We start from the raw sequence: 19,260 nt of genomic DNA, 5'->3' as shown, positions 1-19,260 counted from the left end.
CTTATACTTAACTTTTTAAACTGTTAGTTTTTGTTAAGGATTATTTATGAGCAAGCAAAGCAACAATCCAATGTTGAAAGCTGTTAGTGAGGCAGTACAGCTGTATTATATGTATTATATTAATAGGGGTTCCAGATAATTCGTTTTTGTAGGAATAGTCCAAGGTATTAACTTCATTCGCAATTATTGTGTGGATATTATTGAGGCAAAGATATGAAGTATGACAATTAAGGTGAACAATGAATTTTGAATTCTGTTGAAAAAATTTAAATAAGTAATTTGTGGTAAGAGAAAATAGTGTGAGTGCTAGATCATATTTTTAAATGTCCTGCAAACTGAAACCTTTATATGTATTTATATATAGCAAAAAAATTGAAGGGCCACAGGAAGAATCCCACAGAACAACTGTTTAGAAGAATAAGGCTGACAACACTTTGTTATTTGTGTAGAGTTGAGTGTTAATAGTGATCAAGAAAAGAAGTTATGCTGAGATAAATTTGTAAACAAGACAAAATTATGCAAAAATTTAAAAAAAGTTTGAAATTATAAAGAAAAATTTGAAATTCTTTCCGATTGCATGCTCAGTACCTCGTATTGCCACGAGTCTCCTCCTGTCACCTGGTATCTCCCCCATAATCGCTACATTCTAGAATGGCTCACTCCCAATCGTCGGCCTACTTCCCGCACTCCTAGGCTTTCTCAATTAATTTTACAGCCCTACAAACGTCAAATTCGGAAAGATGCCGCCTAAACCTTGAAGGGGATCCATAAACACAAAGTAATAGCAAACACCAGTAAAAACTGCACGACACAACGTTAAAGGCTGATAGAGATAGAGTTGAAATAGCCCCATATCGGTCAATATGAAAAAAGTTCAAGATAACAAGGAGAGAAATGGTCAAAGAAACAATAGCTTCTTGTCCTTAGATGTTGACGCGCCTTGAATCATTAAAAAAAAAAAAAATAGCTTCTTGAGACAGGTCTGAAGATCTAAGTTATTCCTAACCACAATTATATCTCTTTAAAACATGTTCCAGAGTGCACTCATTTACTTGGAAGAATGACAATACAAAGTGGCCCTTTAATTTTTTGACTCTATATATACCAAATTTCAGACTGAATTTTGATAAGGACATGTTTCAGCACTTTTACAATGAGCCTTCACACTTAACCCAGAGTACTTTTATTCATCCGCCCAGAATCCACCTTTCATCAGCATCTAAATATGTTTTTTTATGGCTCTTTCCTATTCTTGTTGTTTATATGGATTACGTGTTTTGGAACCCCTCATCTTACCGTGTTTCTGAACGGTAAGATGCCTTTAAAATTATTTTACTTTAATAAGTTACTGCCTATTCCTTCAGTGGTTCAGACCTCTACACAACTTGTGTACCAATGTGGTATAAACAAGTACATCAGACAACAATGCGGTACTTACACGGTTCACTTAATGCATCTAAATTGTAGAAAAATTAAATGTAAGGACTAAAATTAACTTATCTTCATTTAGATATATGTAGTATATGGTTTGGATAAACTTCTTTATGAGTTAAAATGAAAACCCGTTTATGACTTAAGTGGGTAACCAAATTTAAAAATTATACAAAAAAGAATAAATAAATGAATGTAGGCCGATAATATTGCTTTATGGCAAGGATTGATTGAAAAGCTAGTGAATGTATTAAAAAATAAACCCATAATCTGTTGTTTTGAGTGTGTTGTTTGTTATATTACACTAATAGGAGTATTTTCGATGAAATCTCAATATCCCTACTAGAACACTAAGTACTTCCGCTTACGGTGAGTCTAGAAAGGCCGAGGAACTAGTCTATCAGAACTAAAATGCCCAGAACTAAGCGGGAAGATGTTTATAGTTCAACTGTAGAAATTCTTCACCAGCTTTCTTTTACTTCAGATATTTATGAAGTTTATAATTGATTTGTTAACATGTAGGTTATGGTGTTTGTTACAGACATTAACGAATGCTCTCAATCTCCGCCGCCTTGCAAATATTCCTGTCAGAACACAGAAGGCAGTTTTACATGTTCCTGTCCTAAAGGATTTCAACTTTCACTGGACAGTGTTAGCTGTTTGGATATTGATGAATGTGAAACTAGACAACACATCTGTCAACAGAATTGTGTTAACACACAAGGAGGTTATCGCTGCTCATGTGAGAAAGGCTACAAGCAGGACGGTGATCAGTGCATAGGTACATAGCAATGCCTATTTTTTTTGAGTGGGCTTTACGTTCAACAACCGATTAGGTGGCGGATAGCACTCTACTAAAAATTCCTTATATTAGTCATTAAATTAAATCCAAGGTCCAGACAGTACCACAATACATTAGAATTTTAATAGTTTAATTAATTTAATAGAAGATTAGTGCATCATTTTCTACTGTAATCAACTTATTTCCTTAGAAACTAAGAATGATACTTCATGATTTAATCAAGTAGTTAAACCAAATGTACTTAAGAATAAATTATTTGAAAAATAAAAATAACCTGACACTAAAAAACCATTTATTTTTAAGTTGCAAAACAAGTTAATTAGGTTGAAAAAAATAATTGTCACCACGACGAGAGTAAGGAAATTATTTTGGAATATCTCTTTGATTTGTGTCACCCACTTCATATTTCCATAGGGCGTTCACTTATTTAATTCCGGATGAAATATTGCGTTTAAGGTTTTTGCCAACTACTAAGTATAGCCCACCGATTAGTGAAACTTCCAGAGAGAAACAAAAAAAATTGTAAGATTCGATTCTAACATCGACACAGTAGTAAACTGCTACATTGTAATGAATCGACTTTTAGAGAAACATTAACCCTTCTCGCTCCCCAGTAATGGTTTAAATCGAAAAATTGATTTGGTAAACTTGCAGAGTAGATACCCGGGGCGTGGACTATTTTTGGAGTTATTTTGTTTCGCTGTTACCATGTCAACCGCGACATTCAATTTTACGATTGTAAACATTTTTTACTGGCACTGTTTAACATTCATATTTAAATATGGCGGGTTGACAACAGTTACACAAAATCACTTCAAAATTTATAATTTTATTTCATTTGGGGCCTATTTTTTTCCCCTCAGCGCACTCGCCTACCTTTCATTTTAACATGGGGGGCTTCGCCCACACTCCCCTTTAAATAAACTAACCACACTAAATGCTGTTGCATTGCGCTCTATCTACGAGGGTCGTTTGAAAAGTCCGTGCAAAGTCAGAGAGATAGCACTACTGGCGCGTATCGAGGTTATGTTTAGTTAGTAGTAGTGATGGGCAGAACGAGTCCGTCTTTGGACTCGTTGGATTTGAATCAGTTCCAGGGTTGGAATCGATTCCAACAACTCGTTCACCGATTCCGGTCTCTGTACTTACCCTATGCATTAGTAAAAATGTCACGCAATTCATTAAAAAATATCATTAAATGTTAGCTTTCCCAGTTAATAACAAAACTATATTTCTTTAACACACATTGAGTACTATCCCTAATTTCCAATTGCACTGATAAATATAAAATTAACATAAAAATAGACTAGTCAATTATAAAAATTAAAGCAATGATGTTTAGTCATTATCTAGCTTGACCACTGGAAGACTGGAGTTAACGTGCTTCAAGAGGATCCAAGGTAGAGAAACGGAAATGGGTAGGAAATTATTCCCATAAAAAAAATTCTAACCCTTCAAGCAAAATGATAATTACTCATAAATAAAGAAATATTTATTTACTAGGACTTGTATATCAAGCTTTAAAAATATTATCTTATTATCTTACGAAAAGAAAAAGCTGTGTGCTTAATCTTTAACATAGCGCTGGACACTCTTATTCTTATCTTCATTGGGTAAGTTTAACCGTGTACATGACCGTGAGACAGTCAAAGTAACACTGAGCCAAAATTTAGTATTACCTAATTGGTTTACTTACTGCAGTATCCCTCCCACTCTATCACCAATTTCACAAACATTCATCGATTGGAAATAATTTTTAGTTAAATATTCGTTTTATTTGAATACAAAAAACATTATAACGCTTTCTTAAGATGATTTTAATTTTTAAAATTTGTTTTTGTCCATTACTCTTAAATAATACGAAGAATTTCAAATAAAATATAATATACAAACACAATGATCTAGTATGCAGGTGGAGTCAGTCCTCGTTACCATAGCAATGGAACCGTTAAACAACTCCGGTTCCAGCTCCAGCAATTTCTATTGGCTAGATTCAGTGAACGAAAAAATGGAACGAGTCCGGTTTCAAAAGGATTTAAATCACTCCGGATTCGACTCCACCAACTCCAGTGGATTTAACCAATGAAAATGCTAGAGCTGGGCCGGAGTCGTTTAACGGTTCCGTTGTCATGGTAACTACGACTGACTCCACCTGCACACTAGATCATTCTGTGTTTGTATATTATATTTTATTTGAAATTCTTCGTATTTTATAAGAGTAATGGACAAAAACAAATTTTAAAAATTCAAATCATCTTAAGAAAGCGTTATAATGTTTTTTGTATTCCAATGAAACGAATATTTAACTAAAAAATATTTTCAATCAATGAATGTTTGTGAAATAGGTGATAGAGTGGGAGGGATACTACACTAAGTAAACCAGTTAGGTAATACTAAATTTTGGCCCAGTTTTACTTTGACCGTCTAGCTGACATGTACACGTTCAAGCTTACGCCAATGAAGATGAGAGTAAGAGTGTCCAGCGCTAAGTTTAAGATTAAGCACACAGCTTTTTCTTTTTGTAAAACAATAAGATAATATTTTAAAAGCTTGATATTCAATTCTTAGTTAATAAATATTATGAGTAATTATAATTTTGAAGGGTTAGAATTTTTATGGAATAATTTCCTACCCATTTCCGTTTCTCTACCTTGAATACTCTTGAAGTAAGTTAACTCCAGTCTTCTAGTGGTCAAGCTAGATAATGACAAAACTGCATTGCTTTAATTTATATTTGACTAGCCTATTTTTGTGTTAATATTTGTATTACGTTGTTAATTTTATATTTATCAGAGCAATTGGAAATTAGGGATAGTACTCAATGTGTGTTAAAGAAATATAGTTTTGTTATTAACTGGGAAAGCTAACATTTAATGATATAATAATATAATAAATTGCGTGACATTTGTTCTTATGTTTAATCGTTCCAAACCTTCTGCTGCCTCATTTTCATTTTTATTTGCCTAAATTTTTTGGGGCGGGGCGGAATCACTTTTTTTAAAAATAGGGATTTGAATCAACTCGTTCCACCATCGGACTCGTTCCAATGGAACGAGTCCGCTCAAATAGCCCATCACTAGTTAGTAGCATCTCTTGGAAGAACACACACCAAGTTTCAGCCAGATCGGTCTATTTCTTTGTGTTTGGCATTCGTTTGAATCGAGGAAGTCGAGTGATTTTCAAATCGTGTGAAGTGTTTCAAGGACGGTTTGCAGCTGTTCCAGAAGAATCCGCAGGACTTTAAGCGTCGTTTCGTCACTGTGGATGAAACATGGATACATCACTACACTCCTGAGACCAAAGAACAATCTAAACAATGGGTTACCAAGGGGGAATCTGCGCCAAAAAAGGCGAAGACCGTTCCTTCGGCCGGAAAGATTATGGCGACTGTCTTTTGGGATTCGCAAGGAATAATCCTCATCGACTATCTGGAAAAGGGTAAAACTATTACAGGTGCTTATTATTCATCGTTATTGGACCGTTTGAAAACCGAGCTGCAAGAAAAACGCCCACGATTGGCCCACAAAAAAGTCCTTTTCCATCACGACAACGCACCAGCTCACACCTCAGCAGTTGTGGTCGCAAAATTAATGGAAATAGGGTTCCAAATCGTTTCACATCCCCCCTATTCTCCAGACTTGGCTCCCTCGGACTACTATTTGTTACCCAATATTAAGAAATGGCTGGCGGGAAAAAGATTTTATTCAAACGAGGAGGTGATTGCAGAAACGAATGGCTATTTTTCAGACTTGGACAAATCCTATTATACGAAAGGGATCAACAAACTAGAGCAGCGTTGGACGAAGTGTATAAGCCTAAAAGGAGACTACGTTGAAAAATAAAAAAGGTTTACCCCAAAAAATTAAGTAGTTTTTATTTTTGCACGGACTTTTCAAACGACCCTCGTACATATGTATGTATGTATGTATGTATATCGAAAAATTTGAGTTGAGACACATCTTTCATACCAAAGCAAAAGAAAATAAACTTACCTTATTCACAGCGATCCCTATCAGACAGACGATTCGTACACATTCGCTACTCCTTTCAGAAATTCTTTCACAAGGTCGCCTCAGATCGAATGACTAATAGTCATTCTTCTTAAATACTTACAAAAAAAAAATGACAACAGCTAATTCAAACTGGTGGAAGCTACACTCATCATATTAACACTATTACAATGACTGTAATTACAAATAGATGCATGGAACAAAACTACACTAAAAACTAATGGCTATCCCCAACTGTCTACATACTATGTAGTAAAATATGTAAATAAATAATCCCTTCAAAATTAGGCCACGCCTTGGGTATCTACTCTGCAGATTAGGTCAAAACTTTCTAGAAAAATAGTTCAAGTGAAAGTCCCAGTACATTACACACCAAGTATAGAGAAAATCTAAGCCATGACCCCATTCATGAAAGACCTCATAGTAGTAAAAAATTATTATGCCCTCCTTAATTGTAAGTAGATTTTATTTTTTCAGAAAATGGCACTAGACCTATCCACTTTGCAAAAAGAGAAGTTCATTTTCAAAAAACATTTTTTGTCTCATGGGACTTCAAGGCCTCGAAATTCATTTTCCCAAATTTAACATGATCGCAAAATTTCCACCTTCTACATTAGAAGAAGGGAACAAGTTTATTTTTTATGAATAATGTAAGAAACTATTTTTCAGATATTGATGAATGCGATGCTTCCGAGGGTTACTGCCCACCTCCAGGTAATTGCATTAATACCTTAGGAAGTTTTAGATGTCTTTGCCCAAGAGGTTTCAAATTGGATTCAACGGGAGAATTTTGCCGAGACAAAGACGAATGTACAGATGATACCAAGTGCGAACACGGTTGCCAGGTAGTCCAGTCTAAAACTACTAATGGCAGGGCCGGATTTAGATGGAAAGGAGGCCCTAGGCTATTCCACTTATGAGGCCCTTTCACCTCCCGTTTTTAAGTTTGTAAATTACATGAGAGATAATAAAATACATCACTACTGTGATATATATCAATATGTTAAATGAAACATTTTGTTATTAGAATAGTGTAATTTTAACTTTGCTAACAATTTTAATGTAGGCCTCTCTTGATCCTGAGGCCCTAGGCTGAAGCCTAGAAAGCCTATAGGAAAATCCGGCCCTGACTAATGGCCTCTCATTTTTACTCTTAATTAAATAAATAACCTTCTCTGATTTTATCCGTCGTAGCACACGTTTTTATTCAATAAAAATGTATAAATATATAAAATAAACCTGCGTGATATGACGGATTTTTTTGGCGTTGACATTATTTTATACAGCCATAAATAAACAAATATGTGTCAAAAAGCTGTAAGAGCCTACCAACTATTCTTTACAAATTCATTCGCGAATTTAACTGACAATATCCAATAAATACATGCACACCATAAAACTAAAAACCTAACGCAACTCATTTTTGTTTGCCAACATTCATACTAGTGGGGTGGACTATTCGGTATTCCTCGCACCACTTTGTACTCAATATAAAATATAAACGTAAGATATATATTTACACTATATACAGAGAATATAAAAAGAGACTATTTATAGATTATAGGGATTATACAAGATGGGTTGGGTGAATTCGATTTTCCAGACTACCTGAAGAACTTCAACCTATACAGGATGTGTTGATGTACTCGATATTTTAATTTTTATTTTTAAATAAAAAACGGGTCGATATCCAATTTACGTATACAACAATATTAATAACATAAATAATACAATATATAATACAATATTCCAACCAAACTGATGAACTTATACCTATCTCTTCATTCATCAGTCATACAAACAGATAAAAGCAAAGATATTATCAAGCACACATTTTCAAATAACTTGCTTATTAAATAAACAAACATGCATTTTTAGTAAACAAACTTGTACCGGATAAGCAAATCTTTTGCTTATTAAATGTTTGGGTTATTTATAATATTTACATACATACAAAATTCATTAACCTTTAAGCCTTCACACAATTTCTACTATTTAAGCAGCTATTTTAAACGCATGTTTAAGAACTTTGTGGCCGTACCGTAAGCCTCGAAAGAGTGTCGCCTTTTGGACAGCCCTTACTGAAGTCATTACAAACTTCATCAATTCAATCTCTTAGAAGCAGAAAAATTGTTCTATAAGATATTAAAATTAATTAAATTAATTTTTAGAACATTCGTGGTACCTATAGATGCAGTTGTCCGGAAGGATTTGTTAAGCATGTATACTACAACCATTGTGTTGACGAAGATGAGTGCACGAGGTCACCATGTGGGGACTCCAAATGCGTGAATACCATGGGAAGCTACAGATGTGGGTGTGCTGATGGTTTCCAATTCGACCAAACACTGTCTGCATGTGTACAGGTTTTTCTCTCTCTCTCTCTCTCCACATTTAAGTAGTTAAAAAATAAAGTAACTATTTTTGTTAATGAATATCTTACACTTTTTCACAGATAAGTCCTTCGTGCATTGGAAGCTTATGTTCTTTTGGATGTCTCCCATCTAGCCATGGTGGATACACCTGCGGTTGCCCCTCAGGATACCAAAAATTAGGGCAGGTTTGTTTTATTCTACTATGTCATCATGACTCGACATCTTGCCAAGGGCAATTGCTTGCCCACTTAACTCAAAAACAAATTCCAATTATTTTCCTAATAAGAGGTCTATTGGACTCCTCTGATTACAATTTACACAGTTACCCCCATTGATTCTAAGACTTCTAACCCCTGATATCTTGGGTTTTATAACCAATAAAAAATAACGTGAAAGTTTTAAAAAGTGAAACTTGATACGTCAAAGCTCGAAAGACTAAGAACTAACACCTCCTACAAATTACACAAACTTAAACCACACTAGAACTACGAGACGAGTACCAAGCGTTGTAAGTATGCAAACCTTGCAACCGTAAACTCACCACAAAATCGTCAATGATTACGATTGTTTCCGACAATGGTTCCATTATTTAACATGCATAATGATCTTATATTCTCATCTTAACCACAATCAAGATATGCCACATCACCCTTTTTGGCAAATCAGAATTTTCTAGCCTACCTTCTTTAAGTTGTATTACATGAAGTCTTGAATGTTGTATTCTACTCTCCTGTCAGTATGTATTTTCAGTAAAATGTGTTTCAACTTCTTTTAAGGACAGGAAATACTTATTTTAAATATTTTTTAACCAAAAATGATACAGCTGTCTCGTTAACGCTTTATGGACGATTTTTACGCCTGCTGTACCTGTCTAGAATCAGAACAGTAGCTATTTGATCATGTTGAGGAAGGAATATTATATTATAATCGCCTGGTGGATGTTTGCTCTACTGAAAGAAGATTTATGAAACGATTCTTCAGTAGTACTACTGTGGTCTCCATATAGCTGTAAGCAAGATGGAGGAGATATAAAAACATCACGAATCCGAATAATTGATGTAGAAGTCCTTACATTAATAAATAAATGCTCAACATTAGCTTCGGTGAAGCGATAGACGTGTCTGTGTCAACATAAGGGGATTATAGGGCGTCTACCATGATGAGCAAAACTGCTCCATTTTTATATCAGCAGTCATCTCTTTGCACTGACTAAATACCTCCATAGGTTCATAGTGTTTACTGTAAGTCTCAAAAAACATTTTCGAGGTATGAGGTTCAAGGTGTGTACTGCTTGTTGGTAAAACTCATTTTCGATATACAGAGATTTTTGCTTCCTTCGCATTGTAATACTCTCTTAACCTTTAAATCTGTCCGTTATGAACTTATTACTTTTCACAAACTTAGATTTCCATGAACTTTTGAAACAACCTAAGGTAATAAATTAAAATTTAACTAAAACTCTCAAGCCACTCTCCTCTTAAAACAGAAGTACATATTAACGATAAAATATCTCATCCTTACCCTTAAATGCTAAAGATGATTAATATTTCCTTCAATTGTTCAGGGGCACTGTCTTTCCACAATAAATCCCCTGGGTTATGATTCAATGGACACAACTATATTCAGGCACTTTCAAGCAGCTGAAACCTATAGAATACCAAGCGGAAAAATTATTTCCACGGAAGGGTGCTTTTCATGCAAGGTAAATGAACATAATTTGCTTATACGCCAGGTACAATTTTTAAGATTTTTTTTTGCCTGAAAAAGAATTTTCAAAAAAATAAACTTTCACCTGTTGCCCTATTTGGATTCAATTAGCTCTGTAGCTTCTTTAAGAATGTAGAGCTTAATAAGTTGTCTTAATTCTAAAGAAGCGCCTGACAACGTTTACTATTATTACCCGAAACGTATTGCGAGAATAAAATATTCTCAAAAAATGTTCTGGTCATTGCTGAAAAATATCTCCTTAATATAGTACTCTATTATTATTATTAAACTGTATCAGACAAATGGTAGACATCGAAGAATGACTAACGGCACAATTCTGGCTAGACGAAAGAAATATGACTCTGAAATCTCTGTAAGGCGAAGGCACCTCTGGAAATATAAGGTTTTTTTTTTTTTACTTTTAATTTATGTATATTTTATAGGTAATTTATGGTTATTATTGTAAACTATATTAGTAAAATTTTTCAGAACACTGCAAGACATAAGAGGCACCACACTAACACTTTCTCTAGTACTGACAAAAATGCAGCAGGCCATCTCAAGCCCAAATGGATACATGAGAGTAAAATTTTAAAAATTACACTGTTGCAAACAAAACATCGCTTAAGAATCATTAAAATTATGCCAGCCGTCAAAGTAAGTTTTTATCTATTGTATTAACAAAAATTGTTCGAATTGCCCCTGAATCTGCGATGCCTAATTTATGATGAATCTACACGTCTAATATTATTGATAATCTTATCTTAAATTTATCTTAATCAAATAATGGAGGTTTTTTTCATCAAAGTTAATTAATAATAATTCAAAACTAATCAATATTTGGAGAAGGAACAAAAAGAAAGTTACCATTACATTTTTGAATTATTATTAATTAACTTTGATGAAAAAAACCTCCATTATGTCATTAAGATAAGTTACCAAACAAGTGTAGTCAAGAAACTAAAAATTTGCCACAATTATTTCCCACTTCCTTGTTTGAATAATTCGAACAATTTTTAATAAAGGGTAGAAAAGTTACGACAGTTTTTATGGTGGAAAACGCGAATATCGACGGAAAAGTTAAAAATGCAAATCTCTTGGACGCTATTGAGAATCGGGCCAAAGTGAATAGAATATTTCTTGTTGCGTTTGAGCTAATGAATTACCTTCCGAAGTTTCGACCTCTCCTCCGTGTACACCTTGAATATATAAATTTAATGTAGGGCCGCAGTGCTTGGATGATATTTTTGATTTTATCCTTCTTAACTCTGTTTGATGTATCCTTGATCGTAAAAACCTGCACGACAAAGCGTAACATTAAAAAACCCGCAACTTTTACCATTTTTTTAATTTTTTTTCTATTAAAAGATAAAATCCACACATTATCTTTAAAATATAGGGTACATCCTCGTTTGTTTATTTATTTTATTTAGTACTTTTTTTGCTTCAACATAGATCTTAATATGGGGACACATTTAAATAAAACACAAAACTCTTTAGAACGTTTCAAATTGGCTGAATTTTCGAGTAGAAAATAGGTTCAGCCTTTAGCGCAACGTTTACAAAAAAGGAAACAAGAAGAGCATCAGAGCGTCCTTCCATTTTATGTTATTGTTAATTTTTGAAGGTATAGCTACTTCTTTTCTATGTTTTTTATTTGTACCGTTAGGTCCAACTTCTCTTTTAAAACCAGTCTGCAATTACATCCAGAGAAGTTATAAGTTAGGAATGAAGACAAAATGGCTAAAAAGTAAGGTGCCGTTTGAATTAAAACTAGCTTATAGAACAGCGAAGTCTTCTTTCGAGTGCCGATTCTATGACCATGAAGCAGCTGAGTGTGTTGTTTTTGTTCAAGCCCAATCACTATTTGATCTCGTTAAGTGTTGAGAAATTGAGTCAACTTTTTAATTCATATTGGTGAGAAGGCATAATTTTATGTTCTGTGCGGTGCTTCTGTTGTCCGTAAACATGCGTCCTATGACGGATAAAATCAAAGATATTCAGCAACTGGCAGACTTAACCACATTTTCGACACATTATTTTGGTCAGAGAAAGTAATAATATCCGTCTTTTTACGATTTGTTTGATGAATGTTTCAGAATGGTTATGAGTACACAGTATCTCGTGGGAATGAGAATGGACATTTCGAGATGGTTCACAGGCACGGTGTTTGGGCACTTCACTTCAAACGACGACTGAAAGTTCCTGGTGTATTCATTTTGGAGATTACAGGAAAACCATTAAATATTACTCTATTTAAGTCTCCTGTAGAACAACCTCTCGTCTTACACATAAAGATACTTGTGGTTTAGTGTATACATTAAAAATACACTCCCAGTCAAAAAATTGCAACACCCAGAAATTTTAGAATTTCTCGGGACAAGCAGGTGTTATATTTCACAAATATGCTCTTAAGTTCACAATAAACAAAGTCTGTCAAGAATAATGAATTTTATTTAACAAAAAATTAAAATTGAACTCATGTTTAATTAAAACAAAAATTTTTTCAAAACCACATAAAAAGTTATTTTTTTCTTTTTATTTAAATTGTACATTTTTGAGGTTTAGAACAGAATTTAATAAGAGGTATTGCCTCCTCTGGCTTTAATAACGACTTCCATCCTTTTTGGCGAACCCCTAAAAAGATTTTCAATAAAATATTGGTTTATGTTGTCCCATTCAACCAATACAGCAGTCTTCATTATTTCAAGTGTGGTAGGAGAAGGATCCCGTGACCGAAACTTCCTTTTAAGATTGTCCCACACATGCTCGATTTGGTTAAGGTCGGGACTTCTTGCTGGCCACTTTAAGTTACGGATACCGGTTGCGTTGAAGTACTCAAAAACTCATATTGCCTTATGTGGCCGGGCATTAACATGCGTAAGCAATGATTCAGGACCAATGAATGGCACGAAGGGCATTACATGATCTTTTAAAATCATCTCCACATACCTTAAAACATTCAAGGCCCCTCCTTGAATTGGTACCAACTTGGTAAATGCTACCCAAGAAATGCCACCCCAGAACATGATCGAGCCCAAATACCACAGTTTCAGACACTCAGCACTGACTGTACCGTTCTCCAGGTCTTTTCCATATTCTCCCACGGCCATCTGGACTGTTTAGAGCTGCCCTCGCCTCATCAGTGAATAGGACATTTTTCCATTCCTCTTCAATCCATGTTTGGTGTTCTCTTGCAAATCTTAGTCTCTGTCTACGGTGTTTTGCAGTAAGAAGAGGCCCTTTTACAGGCTTTCTGGATGAAAGGTTTGACTCTCTGCCTTCTTCTAACAGTAGACTCTGAGATCGTGTTCCCCCGAACACCAGCAACCAAGTTTTTAATGCTTGAAACTGTAGAACTGCGTTTGCTGAGCGCTTGCATTTTAATAAAACGATCATCAATGGGATCTGTGACTTTTGACCGTCCTGAATTTGGTCGTCTTGAGTGACTCCATTTCTCTCTGTACCTTTTAATGGCCCTTGAAATAGTGGAGAAATGAAAACCAAGGCAATTAGCGTTGTTTTGCAAAGATTTTCCTTCTTCGTGAACAGTTATTACTCTTACTGAACCATCACAGCTTAAACGACTCATTATCACTTGAATAAAGAAGAAAGAAAGAAACTGATGTAAGTGGCAAAGTAAAGGTAAATTCAGACTGAAAGAGGATGAGAAATCAATCAGGATAAACATTTAATCCTTCGTTTGTTGACAAATAATGAGTAACAAAGGTAGTTAGCAATCCCTACTATCACTAAATTCTCTAATTTAGTCTCTAATCTCTAATTCATAAATTAATCCTATTACAAGAAGTAAGATAAAAGGCACCAAATCTAAAAAAAAAACAACGAAATTTATAGGTGTTGCGAATTTTTTGACTGGGAGTTTAATTGTAAGGACTAAATAATCCACAGATTTATGTGAAGTATAAACAAAATTGTAATTGTAATTAAATTACTGCCATTTTTTACCGGTAATATTATTTATTTTATCACAGTTATATCGATCTAATTGTAAAAAATCAATAAAAATGTTTAATATATATACATATTTACGACTGGAGTGAGAGTTGAAACTGTAAATGAGTTGTAGAGTAGGTGTTTGTCAAATAATTGTTTATACCGTATTTGTAAAAATTACAATAAAAATTTTTCAATTAAATTGTTATGGTTGATTTCCGGAAAGATTTAAGAAAAAACTATGAGATAAAAGCTAATATGAGCCAGCCTTATAAAAATAACGAAATCCATCCTTTCTTATAACTAATCGACAAGGCTTAGAGCAGTGGTTCTTAACCTTTTCATAGACGCGGAACACAATTATATGTATATATTTTTCTCGCGGAACACTAACATTAAATAATTTGAAATTCGGTATTTAGCAAGAACTTAAAATTAAATTCAAATTAAAAAAAGAACAATTTTTTGTTTTCGTATCTTTCCTAAGTTTCTAAATTTCAATACATTTAAAATTGAAATTTCGCGGAACACTTGGACCATATTCGAGGAACACCGGTTAAGAACCACTGCTTTATATCTTCTAAAATTATAGATCTGAGCACAAAATAACTATAGTTTATAATTGAGAAAAACAAAGTGTACAAGAGAACAAAATTCCATATCAATACGTGGTTCACAGTGGGAGATATAGAACGGCCATAATTTTACAGAATTTCATGACCCAAAAAATTTCCAACCCTTTATATCTTCTACATTTATAGATCTGTGCACAAAATAACTACAGTTTATAATTGAGAAAAACAAAGTGTATAAGAGAAAAAAATTCCATATGTGGTTCACAGTGGGAAATATAGAACGGCCATAATTTTACAGAATTTCATGACCCAAAAAATTTTCAACCTTTTATATCTTCTACCTTTTTAGATCTGTGCACAAAATAACTATAGTTTATAATCTCCTTAACAAAAACTTACAGTTTAAAAAGTTAAGTATAAGGGTTGATTAAACGCCAAAAGGTACACAAATCAGCAAGTACCCAACATTTCATTCAAGCTTAGTTGATATAATTTAAGTAATTTTGCTGCATTAACTTTTCCTTCACATTTTTTAGAATTTATTAGATGTCACAGACCCTTATGCTGGCCAGTTCGTTCATAATATTATTTGGTTATACTTATGATAAAATGTATATTATATCTTCGTTTTTAAATAGGTACTTTATTTTAACTCTATTCCAAATAATTATTATTCTTCTGATTTATCTTTAATATGCCCTTTATTCTGAAGTTGTCACATCTTATACATGCATGTTAAAGTAGAAAAAGACAAAGTTAGAGTCGGCTACTGTTTAAATTTGAATCACGGAGGATTTAAAACAATATTTCAGACTTGAATTCGTCTAACCGAAATATTCGTGAGCACAAATAACACACAGTTAATAACAAGTATATTATTCAACAATTATTCATTTCTCAATTGTAATTTAATTTTACTTACAGTAAAATACTGGAATAATTATCTGTCCTAAAAGTATGCAATACTTATTTATTTTATATTACATAACATATATATAACATTGTGAGAAGAACAGCTACATTGAGAGTGTGATTGAAGAAAACTATATTATTTTCTATAAAGCCAGATAATTATTACCTATTATTATAAACGTTTGACTACTACATAAAGTAACAATTACTTTAATCGAAGAATGAACTTAAACAAACGATTTTTATTAAAAATAAAATAATCGAAATCATTGATGTATGTTGGTGTAAGCATTTTTTTAAAAAAGTTTTTAAATTTTGTAGCCTCGTAATTTTTTTTATTTTTTATAACGTTTTCTTTTTAACCTGTAATTAATAGTTTGATTATTATAGATTAATAGATATTACAGTCAATCTACAGTGCTACTTGAACAAATTTTTTGTAGATGAAAATGGCCAGCATAAGGTTCTGTGACATCTAATAAATTCTAAAAAATGTGAAGGAAAAGTTAATGCAGCAAAATTACTTAAATTATATCAACTAAGCTTGAATGAAATGTTGGGTACTTGCTGATTTGTGTACCTTTTGGCGTTTAATCAACCCTTATACTTAACTTTTTAAACTGTAAGTTTTTGTTAAGGAGATTTTTGTACCTTTTGGATAGATTTTCATTTTTGTCTATTTTGCTAAGTTACATATCTGCTTTACTGTTTTTTTTAAATTTGGAATAAGCAATTCTAACATTATAACCTGATAAGGTGTTAAGTAGGAACCGTAACTACCACTGGAGAGATCTTTTTAAAGAATGATTATAGTTGCGGTCCCCAAACCATCCTCAATAACAATTTTTTTGAGAAAGCCTTTTTATATAAAATAGGAAGGTATTTGTACGTAAAAAGCAAATTTAAACTGCGATTTCAGACCTTCCTTTTAAGAGGAGTAAGAAAAATAAACGGGCGATTACAGTACTTCTCCCTAAAAGGCAAAGAGGCAAAGATTTTGAATCGAACGACAATTCATTAATGTAAATAGGTTCACCCATTGATAATTTTAACGATTTCAGTACTTCCTCTTAGTAGGTGTAAGAGCATGATGGCACTTCACAGCCATGTAGAGGAGCTTTAATCACTTCTTCGTGCTAAATTTTATCAAAATCGGACAAAGCGTTATAGAAATATTGGTAATAATAGTTTTAGAAACGGCCTTACTTGGGTGGGGCAAACTCCCCTCCATATGAGGCGTAGCGACGAGACTTTTAAAGTGCAAATCTGTACAAAATTTCGATTCGAATGACACTTCATTCATGAAAATCAGTTCACTTGTCGATAATTTGAAACGATTGCTATACTTCCCCTTAACTAGTGTAAGAGCAGATCGCCGCTTTAATGTTACGTAGGGGAGCCCTAACTCTATCATCCTACCAAATTTTATTAAAATCGGGCTAAGATTTACAGAGTAATTAGTAATAATAATTTTGAAGGGGGCCTTACATAAAGGGGGCTAACTCCTCTCTAATTCGGTGTACAGCGTCGAGCCCCCCAAAAGGCACATCTACATAAAATTCCGAATCGAATGTCACCTCATTCATGAAAATCGGTTCTCGCGTTTAGGCGCTACGTAGTTTACAAAAAAGGTAACAACAACAACAAGAAGAAGAAGAAGAAGAACAACAACAATTTCTGAAAATGCCGTTTTTGCTCATTTTCGGCAACTTTTTTCTCAAAATCTATTAGGTCTGGGGGGTTGCAAAAAAATTACAGTTATAAAGGAGGGTTTGCCCTATATTTTAAAGAAAATTTGGGAATTTTATCTTTTATAGAAAAAGAGAAAAAAATTGTCAAAGTTGGGTGTTTTTTAACGTTACGCTTTTTCGTGCATTTTTTGACGATCAATCCTTATACAACTGTCCTACCGGACAGTTTTAATTGAGAAAAACAAAGTGTACAAGAGAAAAAAATTCCATATCAATACGTGGTTCACAGTGGGAGATATAGGACGGCCACAATTTTACAGAATTTCATGACCCAAAAAATTTTCAATCCTTTATATCAGTGGTTCTTAACCTTTTCATAGACACGGAACACAATTATATGTATATATTTTTCTCGCGGAACACTAACATTAAATAATTTGAAATTCGGTATTTAGCAAGAACTTAAAATTAAATTCAAATTAAAAAAAAAAGAACAATTTTTTGTTTTCGTATCTTTCCTAAGTTTCTAAATTTCAATACATTTAAAATTGAAATTTCGCGGAACACTTGGACCATGTTCGCGGAACACTGGTTAAGAACCACTGGCTTAGAGAATAGCGGGAACAACGGACGTGCGATAATCTAATACAGCTGCCATCGGGCCGTAAATCAGTACCATTGTACTGCTTAATTATGAGAATGTGTGTGGTAATCAACTAGAGTTTGTCTGTAGGTTAGCTAAACACAGATACAGTTGCAATCAACAGTTTCTATAGACTATAGAAAAGAGTAATGTCACTGTGAGCTTACCCAGTTATACGGTAGGATAAGATGCAGGGACTGCAAGTTGTCTGAAAAAAGTGGATAGTCCATTTAACCTTGCGAGGAAAGCAGACCTCACTTTTCACTAGCTTTTTTCCATGACAAAAATCTGGTGAGGATACTCACGGTTTTCTACAATTATTGAGGTACTTTCTACCTTTTCTTTCTGACGAGTTTTTAATGTTTAGTTTTATTTATTTATGCTTCCACCTCGAACTCCAGTTCCGATAGAGCTTGTTCCTCTTTATATTCGGCTCCAATCAACTTATTTGTTCGCTTTATACAAATTGTTTTCCCCTCACCTCTTCTAAACAGGTTGTCTCCACCATCGGTGCTTTAGAAGCTTCAGCGGAAGAAAGAAATTTGTACTGTGTTGACGAAAATTGCAAAGAAAGTGTTAGTGCTGTGAAGGGAACAATGTGGAAAGCTATACGGAGCTGGCTGTCGACAGAAACCTGCAGCACTTGGCATGTGAAAAAAAAGCCTTCCGGAAGTGTTTTCGGCTAAAGACGTATGAGTTGAGAGAAAAGAGTACAAGAAGGGAAGAATATCATGAGAAAAGTGTTGTGGAAAAATGTAGCAGCACTTAAGTTTTGGTAGTACAACTAAAGTTGGGGGAAGAGTACAACATAAATTAGAGTGGAGGTGATTTAGCTATTATTTATTTATTTATTTATTGTTTTACATCCATGTTCATACAATGAGTACATTATAGATGGAGAGTTGTGTTGTGCCTACCAAACATAAAACTTACTAGTTAAATGAAAAGTTATATTAATTAGAAAACTAAAACAGAAATGAATAACTTTTTTCCAAAAGAAATTTAGAATGAAATAAAATATAGAACTCCTATACAAGTAAACAATACAGAGTGACCAGACAGAAATAAACATATTAACATAAATTGAACTTCAAAAGAACAGTGATATATTGACTTTGGAGTTTACAGTTGAAATCTAACAATTATTATTTTACTTC

The 19,260-nt window shown here is 33.6% G+C and overlaps 1 protein-coding gene across 6 annotated transcripts in view; it reads left to right on the top strand.

The window, feature by feature from the left end:
• The window catches only part of LOC141450635 (fibrillin-2-like), a 146,989-nt gene extending 132,505 nt beyond the window's left edge, over window positions 1-14,484 (top strand). For 4 of the 6 annotated variants that reach the window (XM_074121227.1, XM_074121228.1, XM_074121226.1 and 1 more), the window contains 8 exons: window positions 1,973-2,212; window positions 6,913-7,088; window positions 8,415-8,609; window positions 8,699-8,803; window positions 10,183-10,320; window positions 10,624-10,728; window positions 10,815-10,982; window positions 12,425-14,484. In XM_074121227.1, coding sequence (XP_073977328.1) covers window positions 1,973-2,212; window positions 6,913-7,088; window positions 8,415-8,609; window positions 8,699-8,803; window positions 10,183-10,320; window positions 10,624-10,728; window positions 10,815-10,982; window positions 12,425-12,637 — 1,340 coding nt within the window. In that variant the 3' untranslated portion in view covers window positions 12,638-14,484. Of the gene's footprint in view, window positions 1-1,972; window positions 2,213-6,912; window positions 7,089-8,414; window positions 8,610-8,698; window positions 8,804-10,182; window positions 10,326-10,623; window positions 10,729-10,814; window positions 10,983-12,424 lie in introns of those variants that run through there. The other 2 variants (XR_012456202.1, XM_074121229.1) reach the window with 2 other exon arrangements.
• Window positions 14,485-19,260: the final 4,776 nt, after the last annotated feature.

This window comes from Rhodnius prolixus, unplaced genomic scaffold (assembly GCF_049639745.1).
Source record: "Rhodnius prolixus isolate KJV_2025 unplaced genomic scaffold, Rpr scaffold_8, whole genome shotgun sequence".
Classification (NCBI taxonomy): Eukaryota; Metazoa; Arthropoda; class Insecta; order Hemiptera; family Reduviidae; genus Rhodnius; species Rhodnius prolixus.
This window is presented reverse-complemented; position numbering and strand designations above follow the sequence as displayed.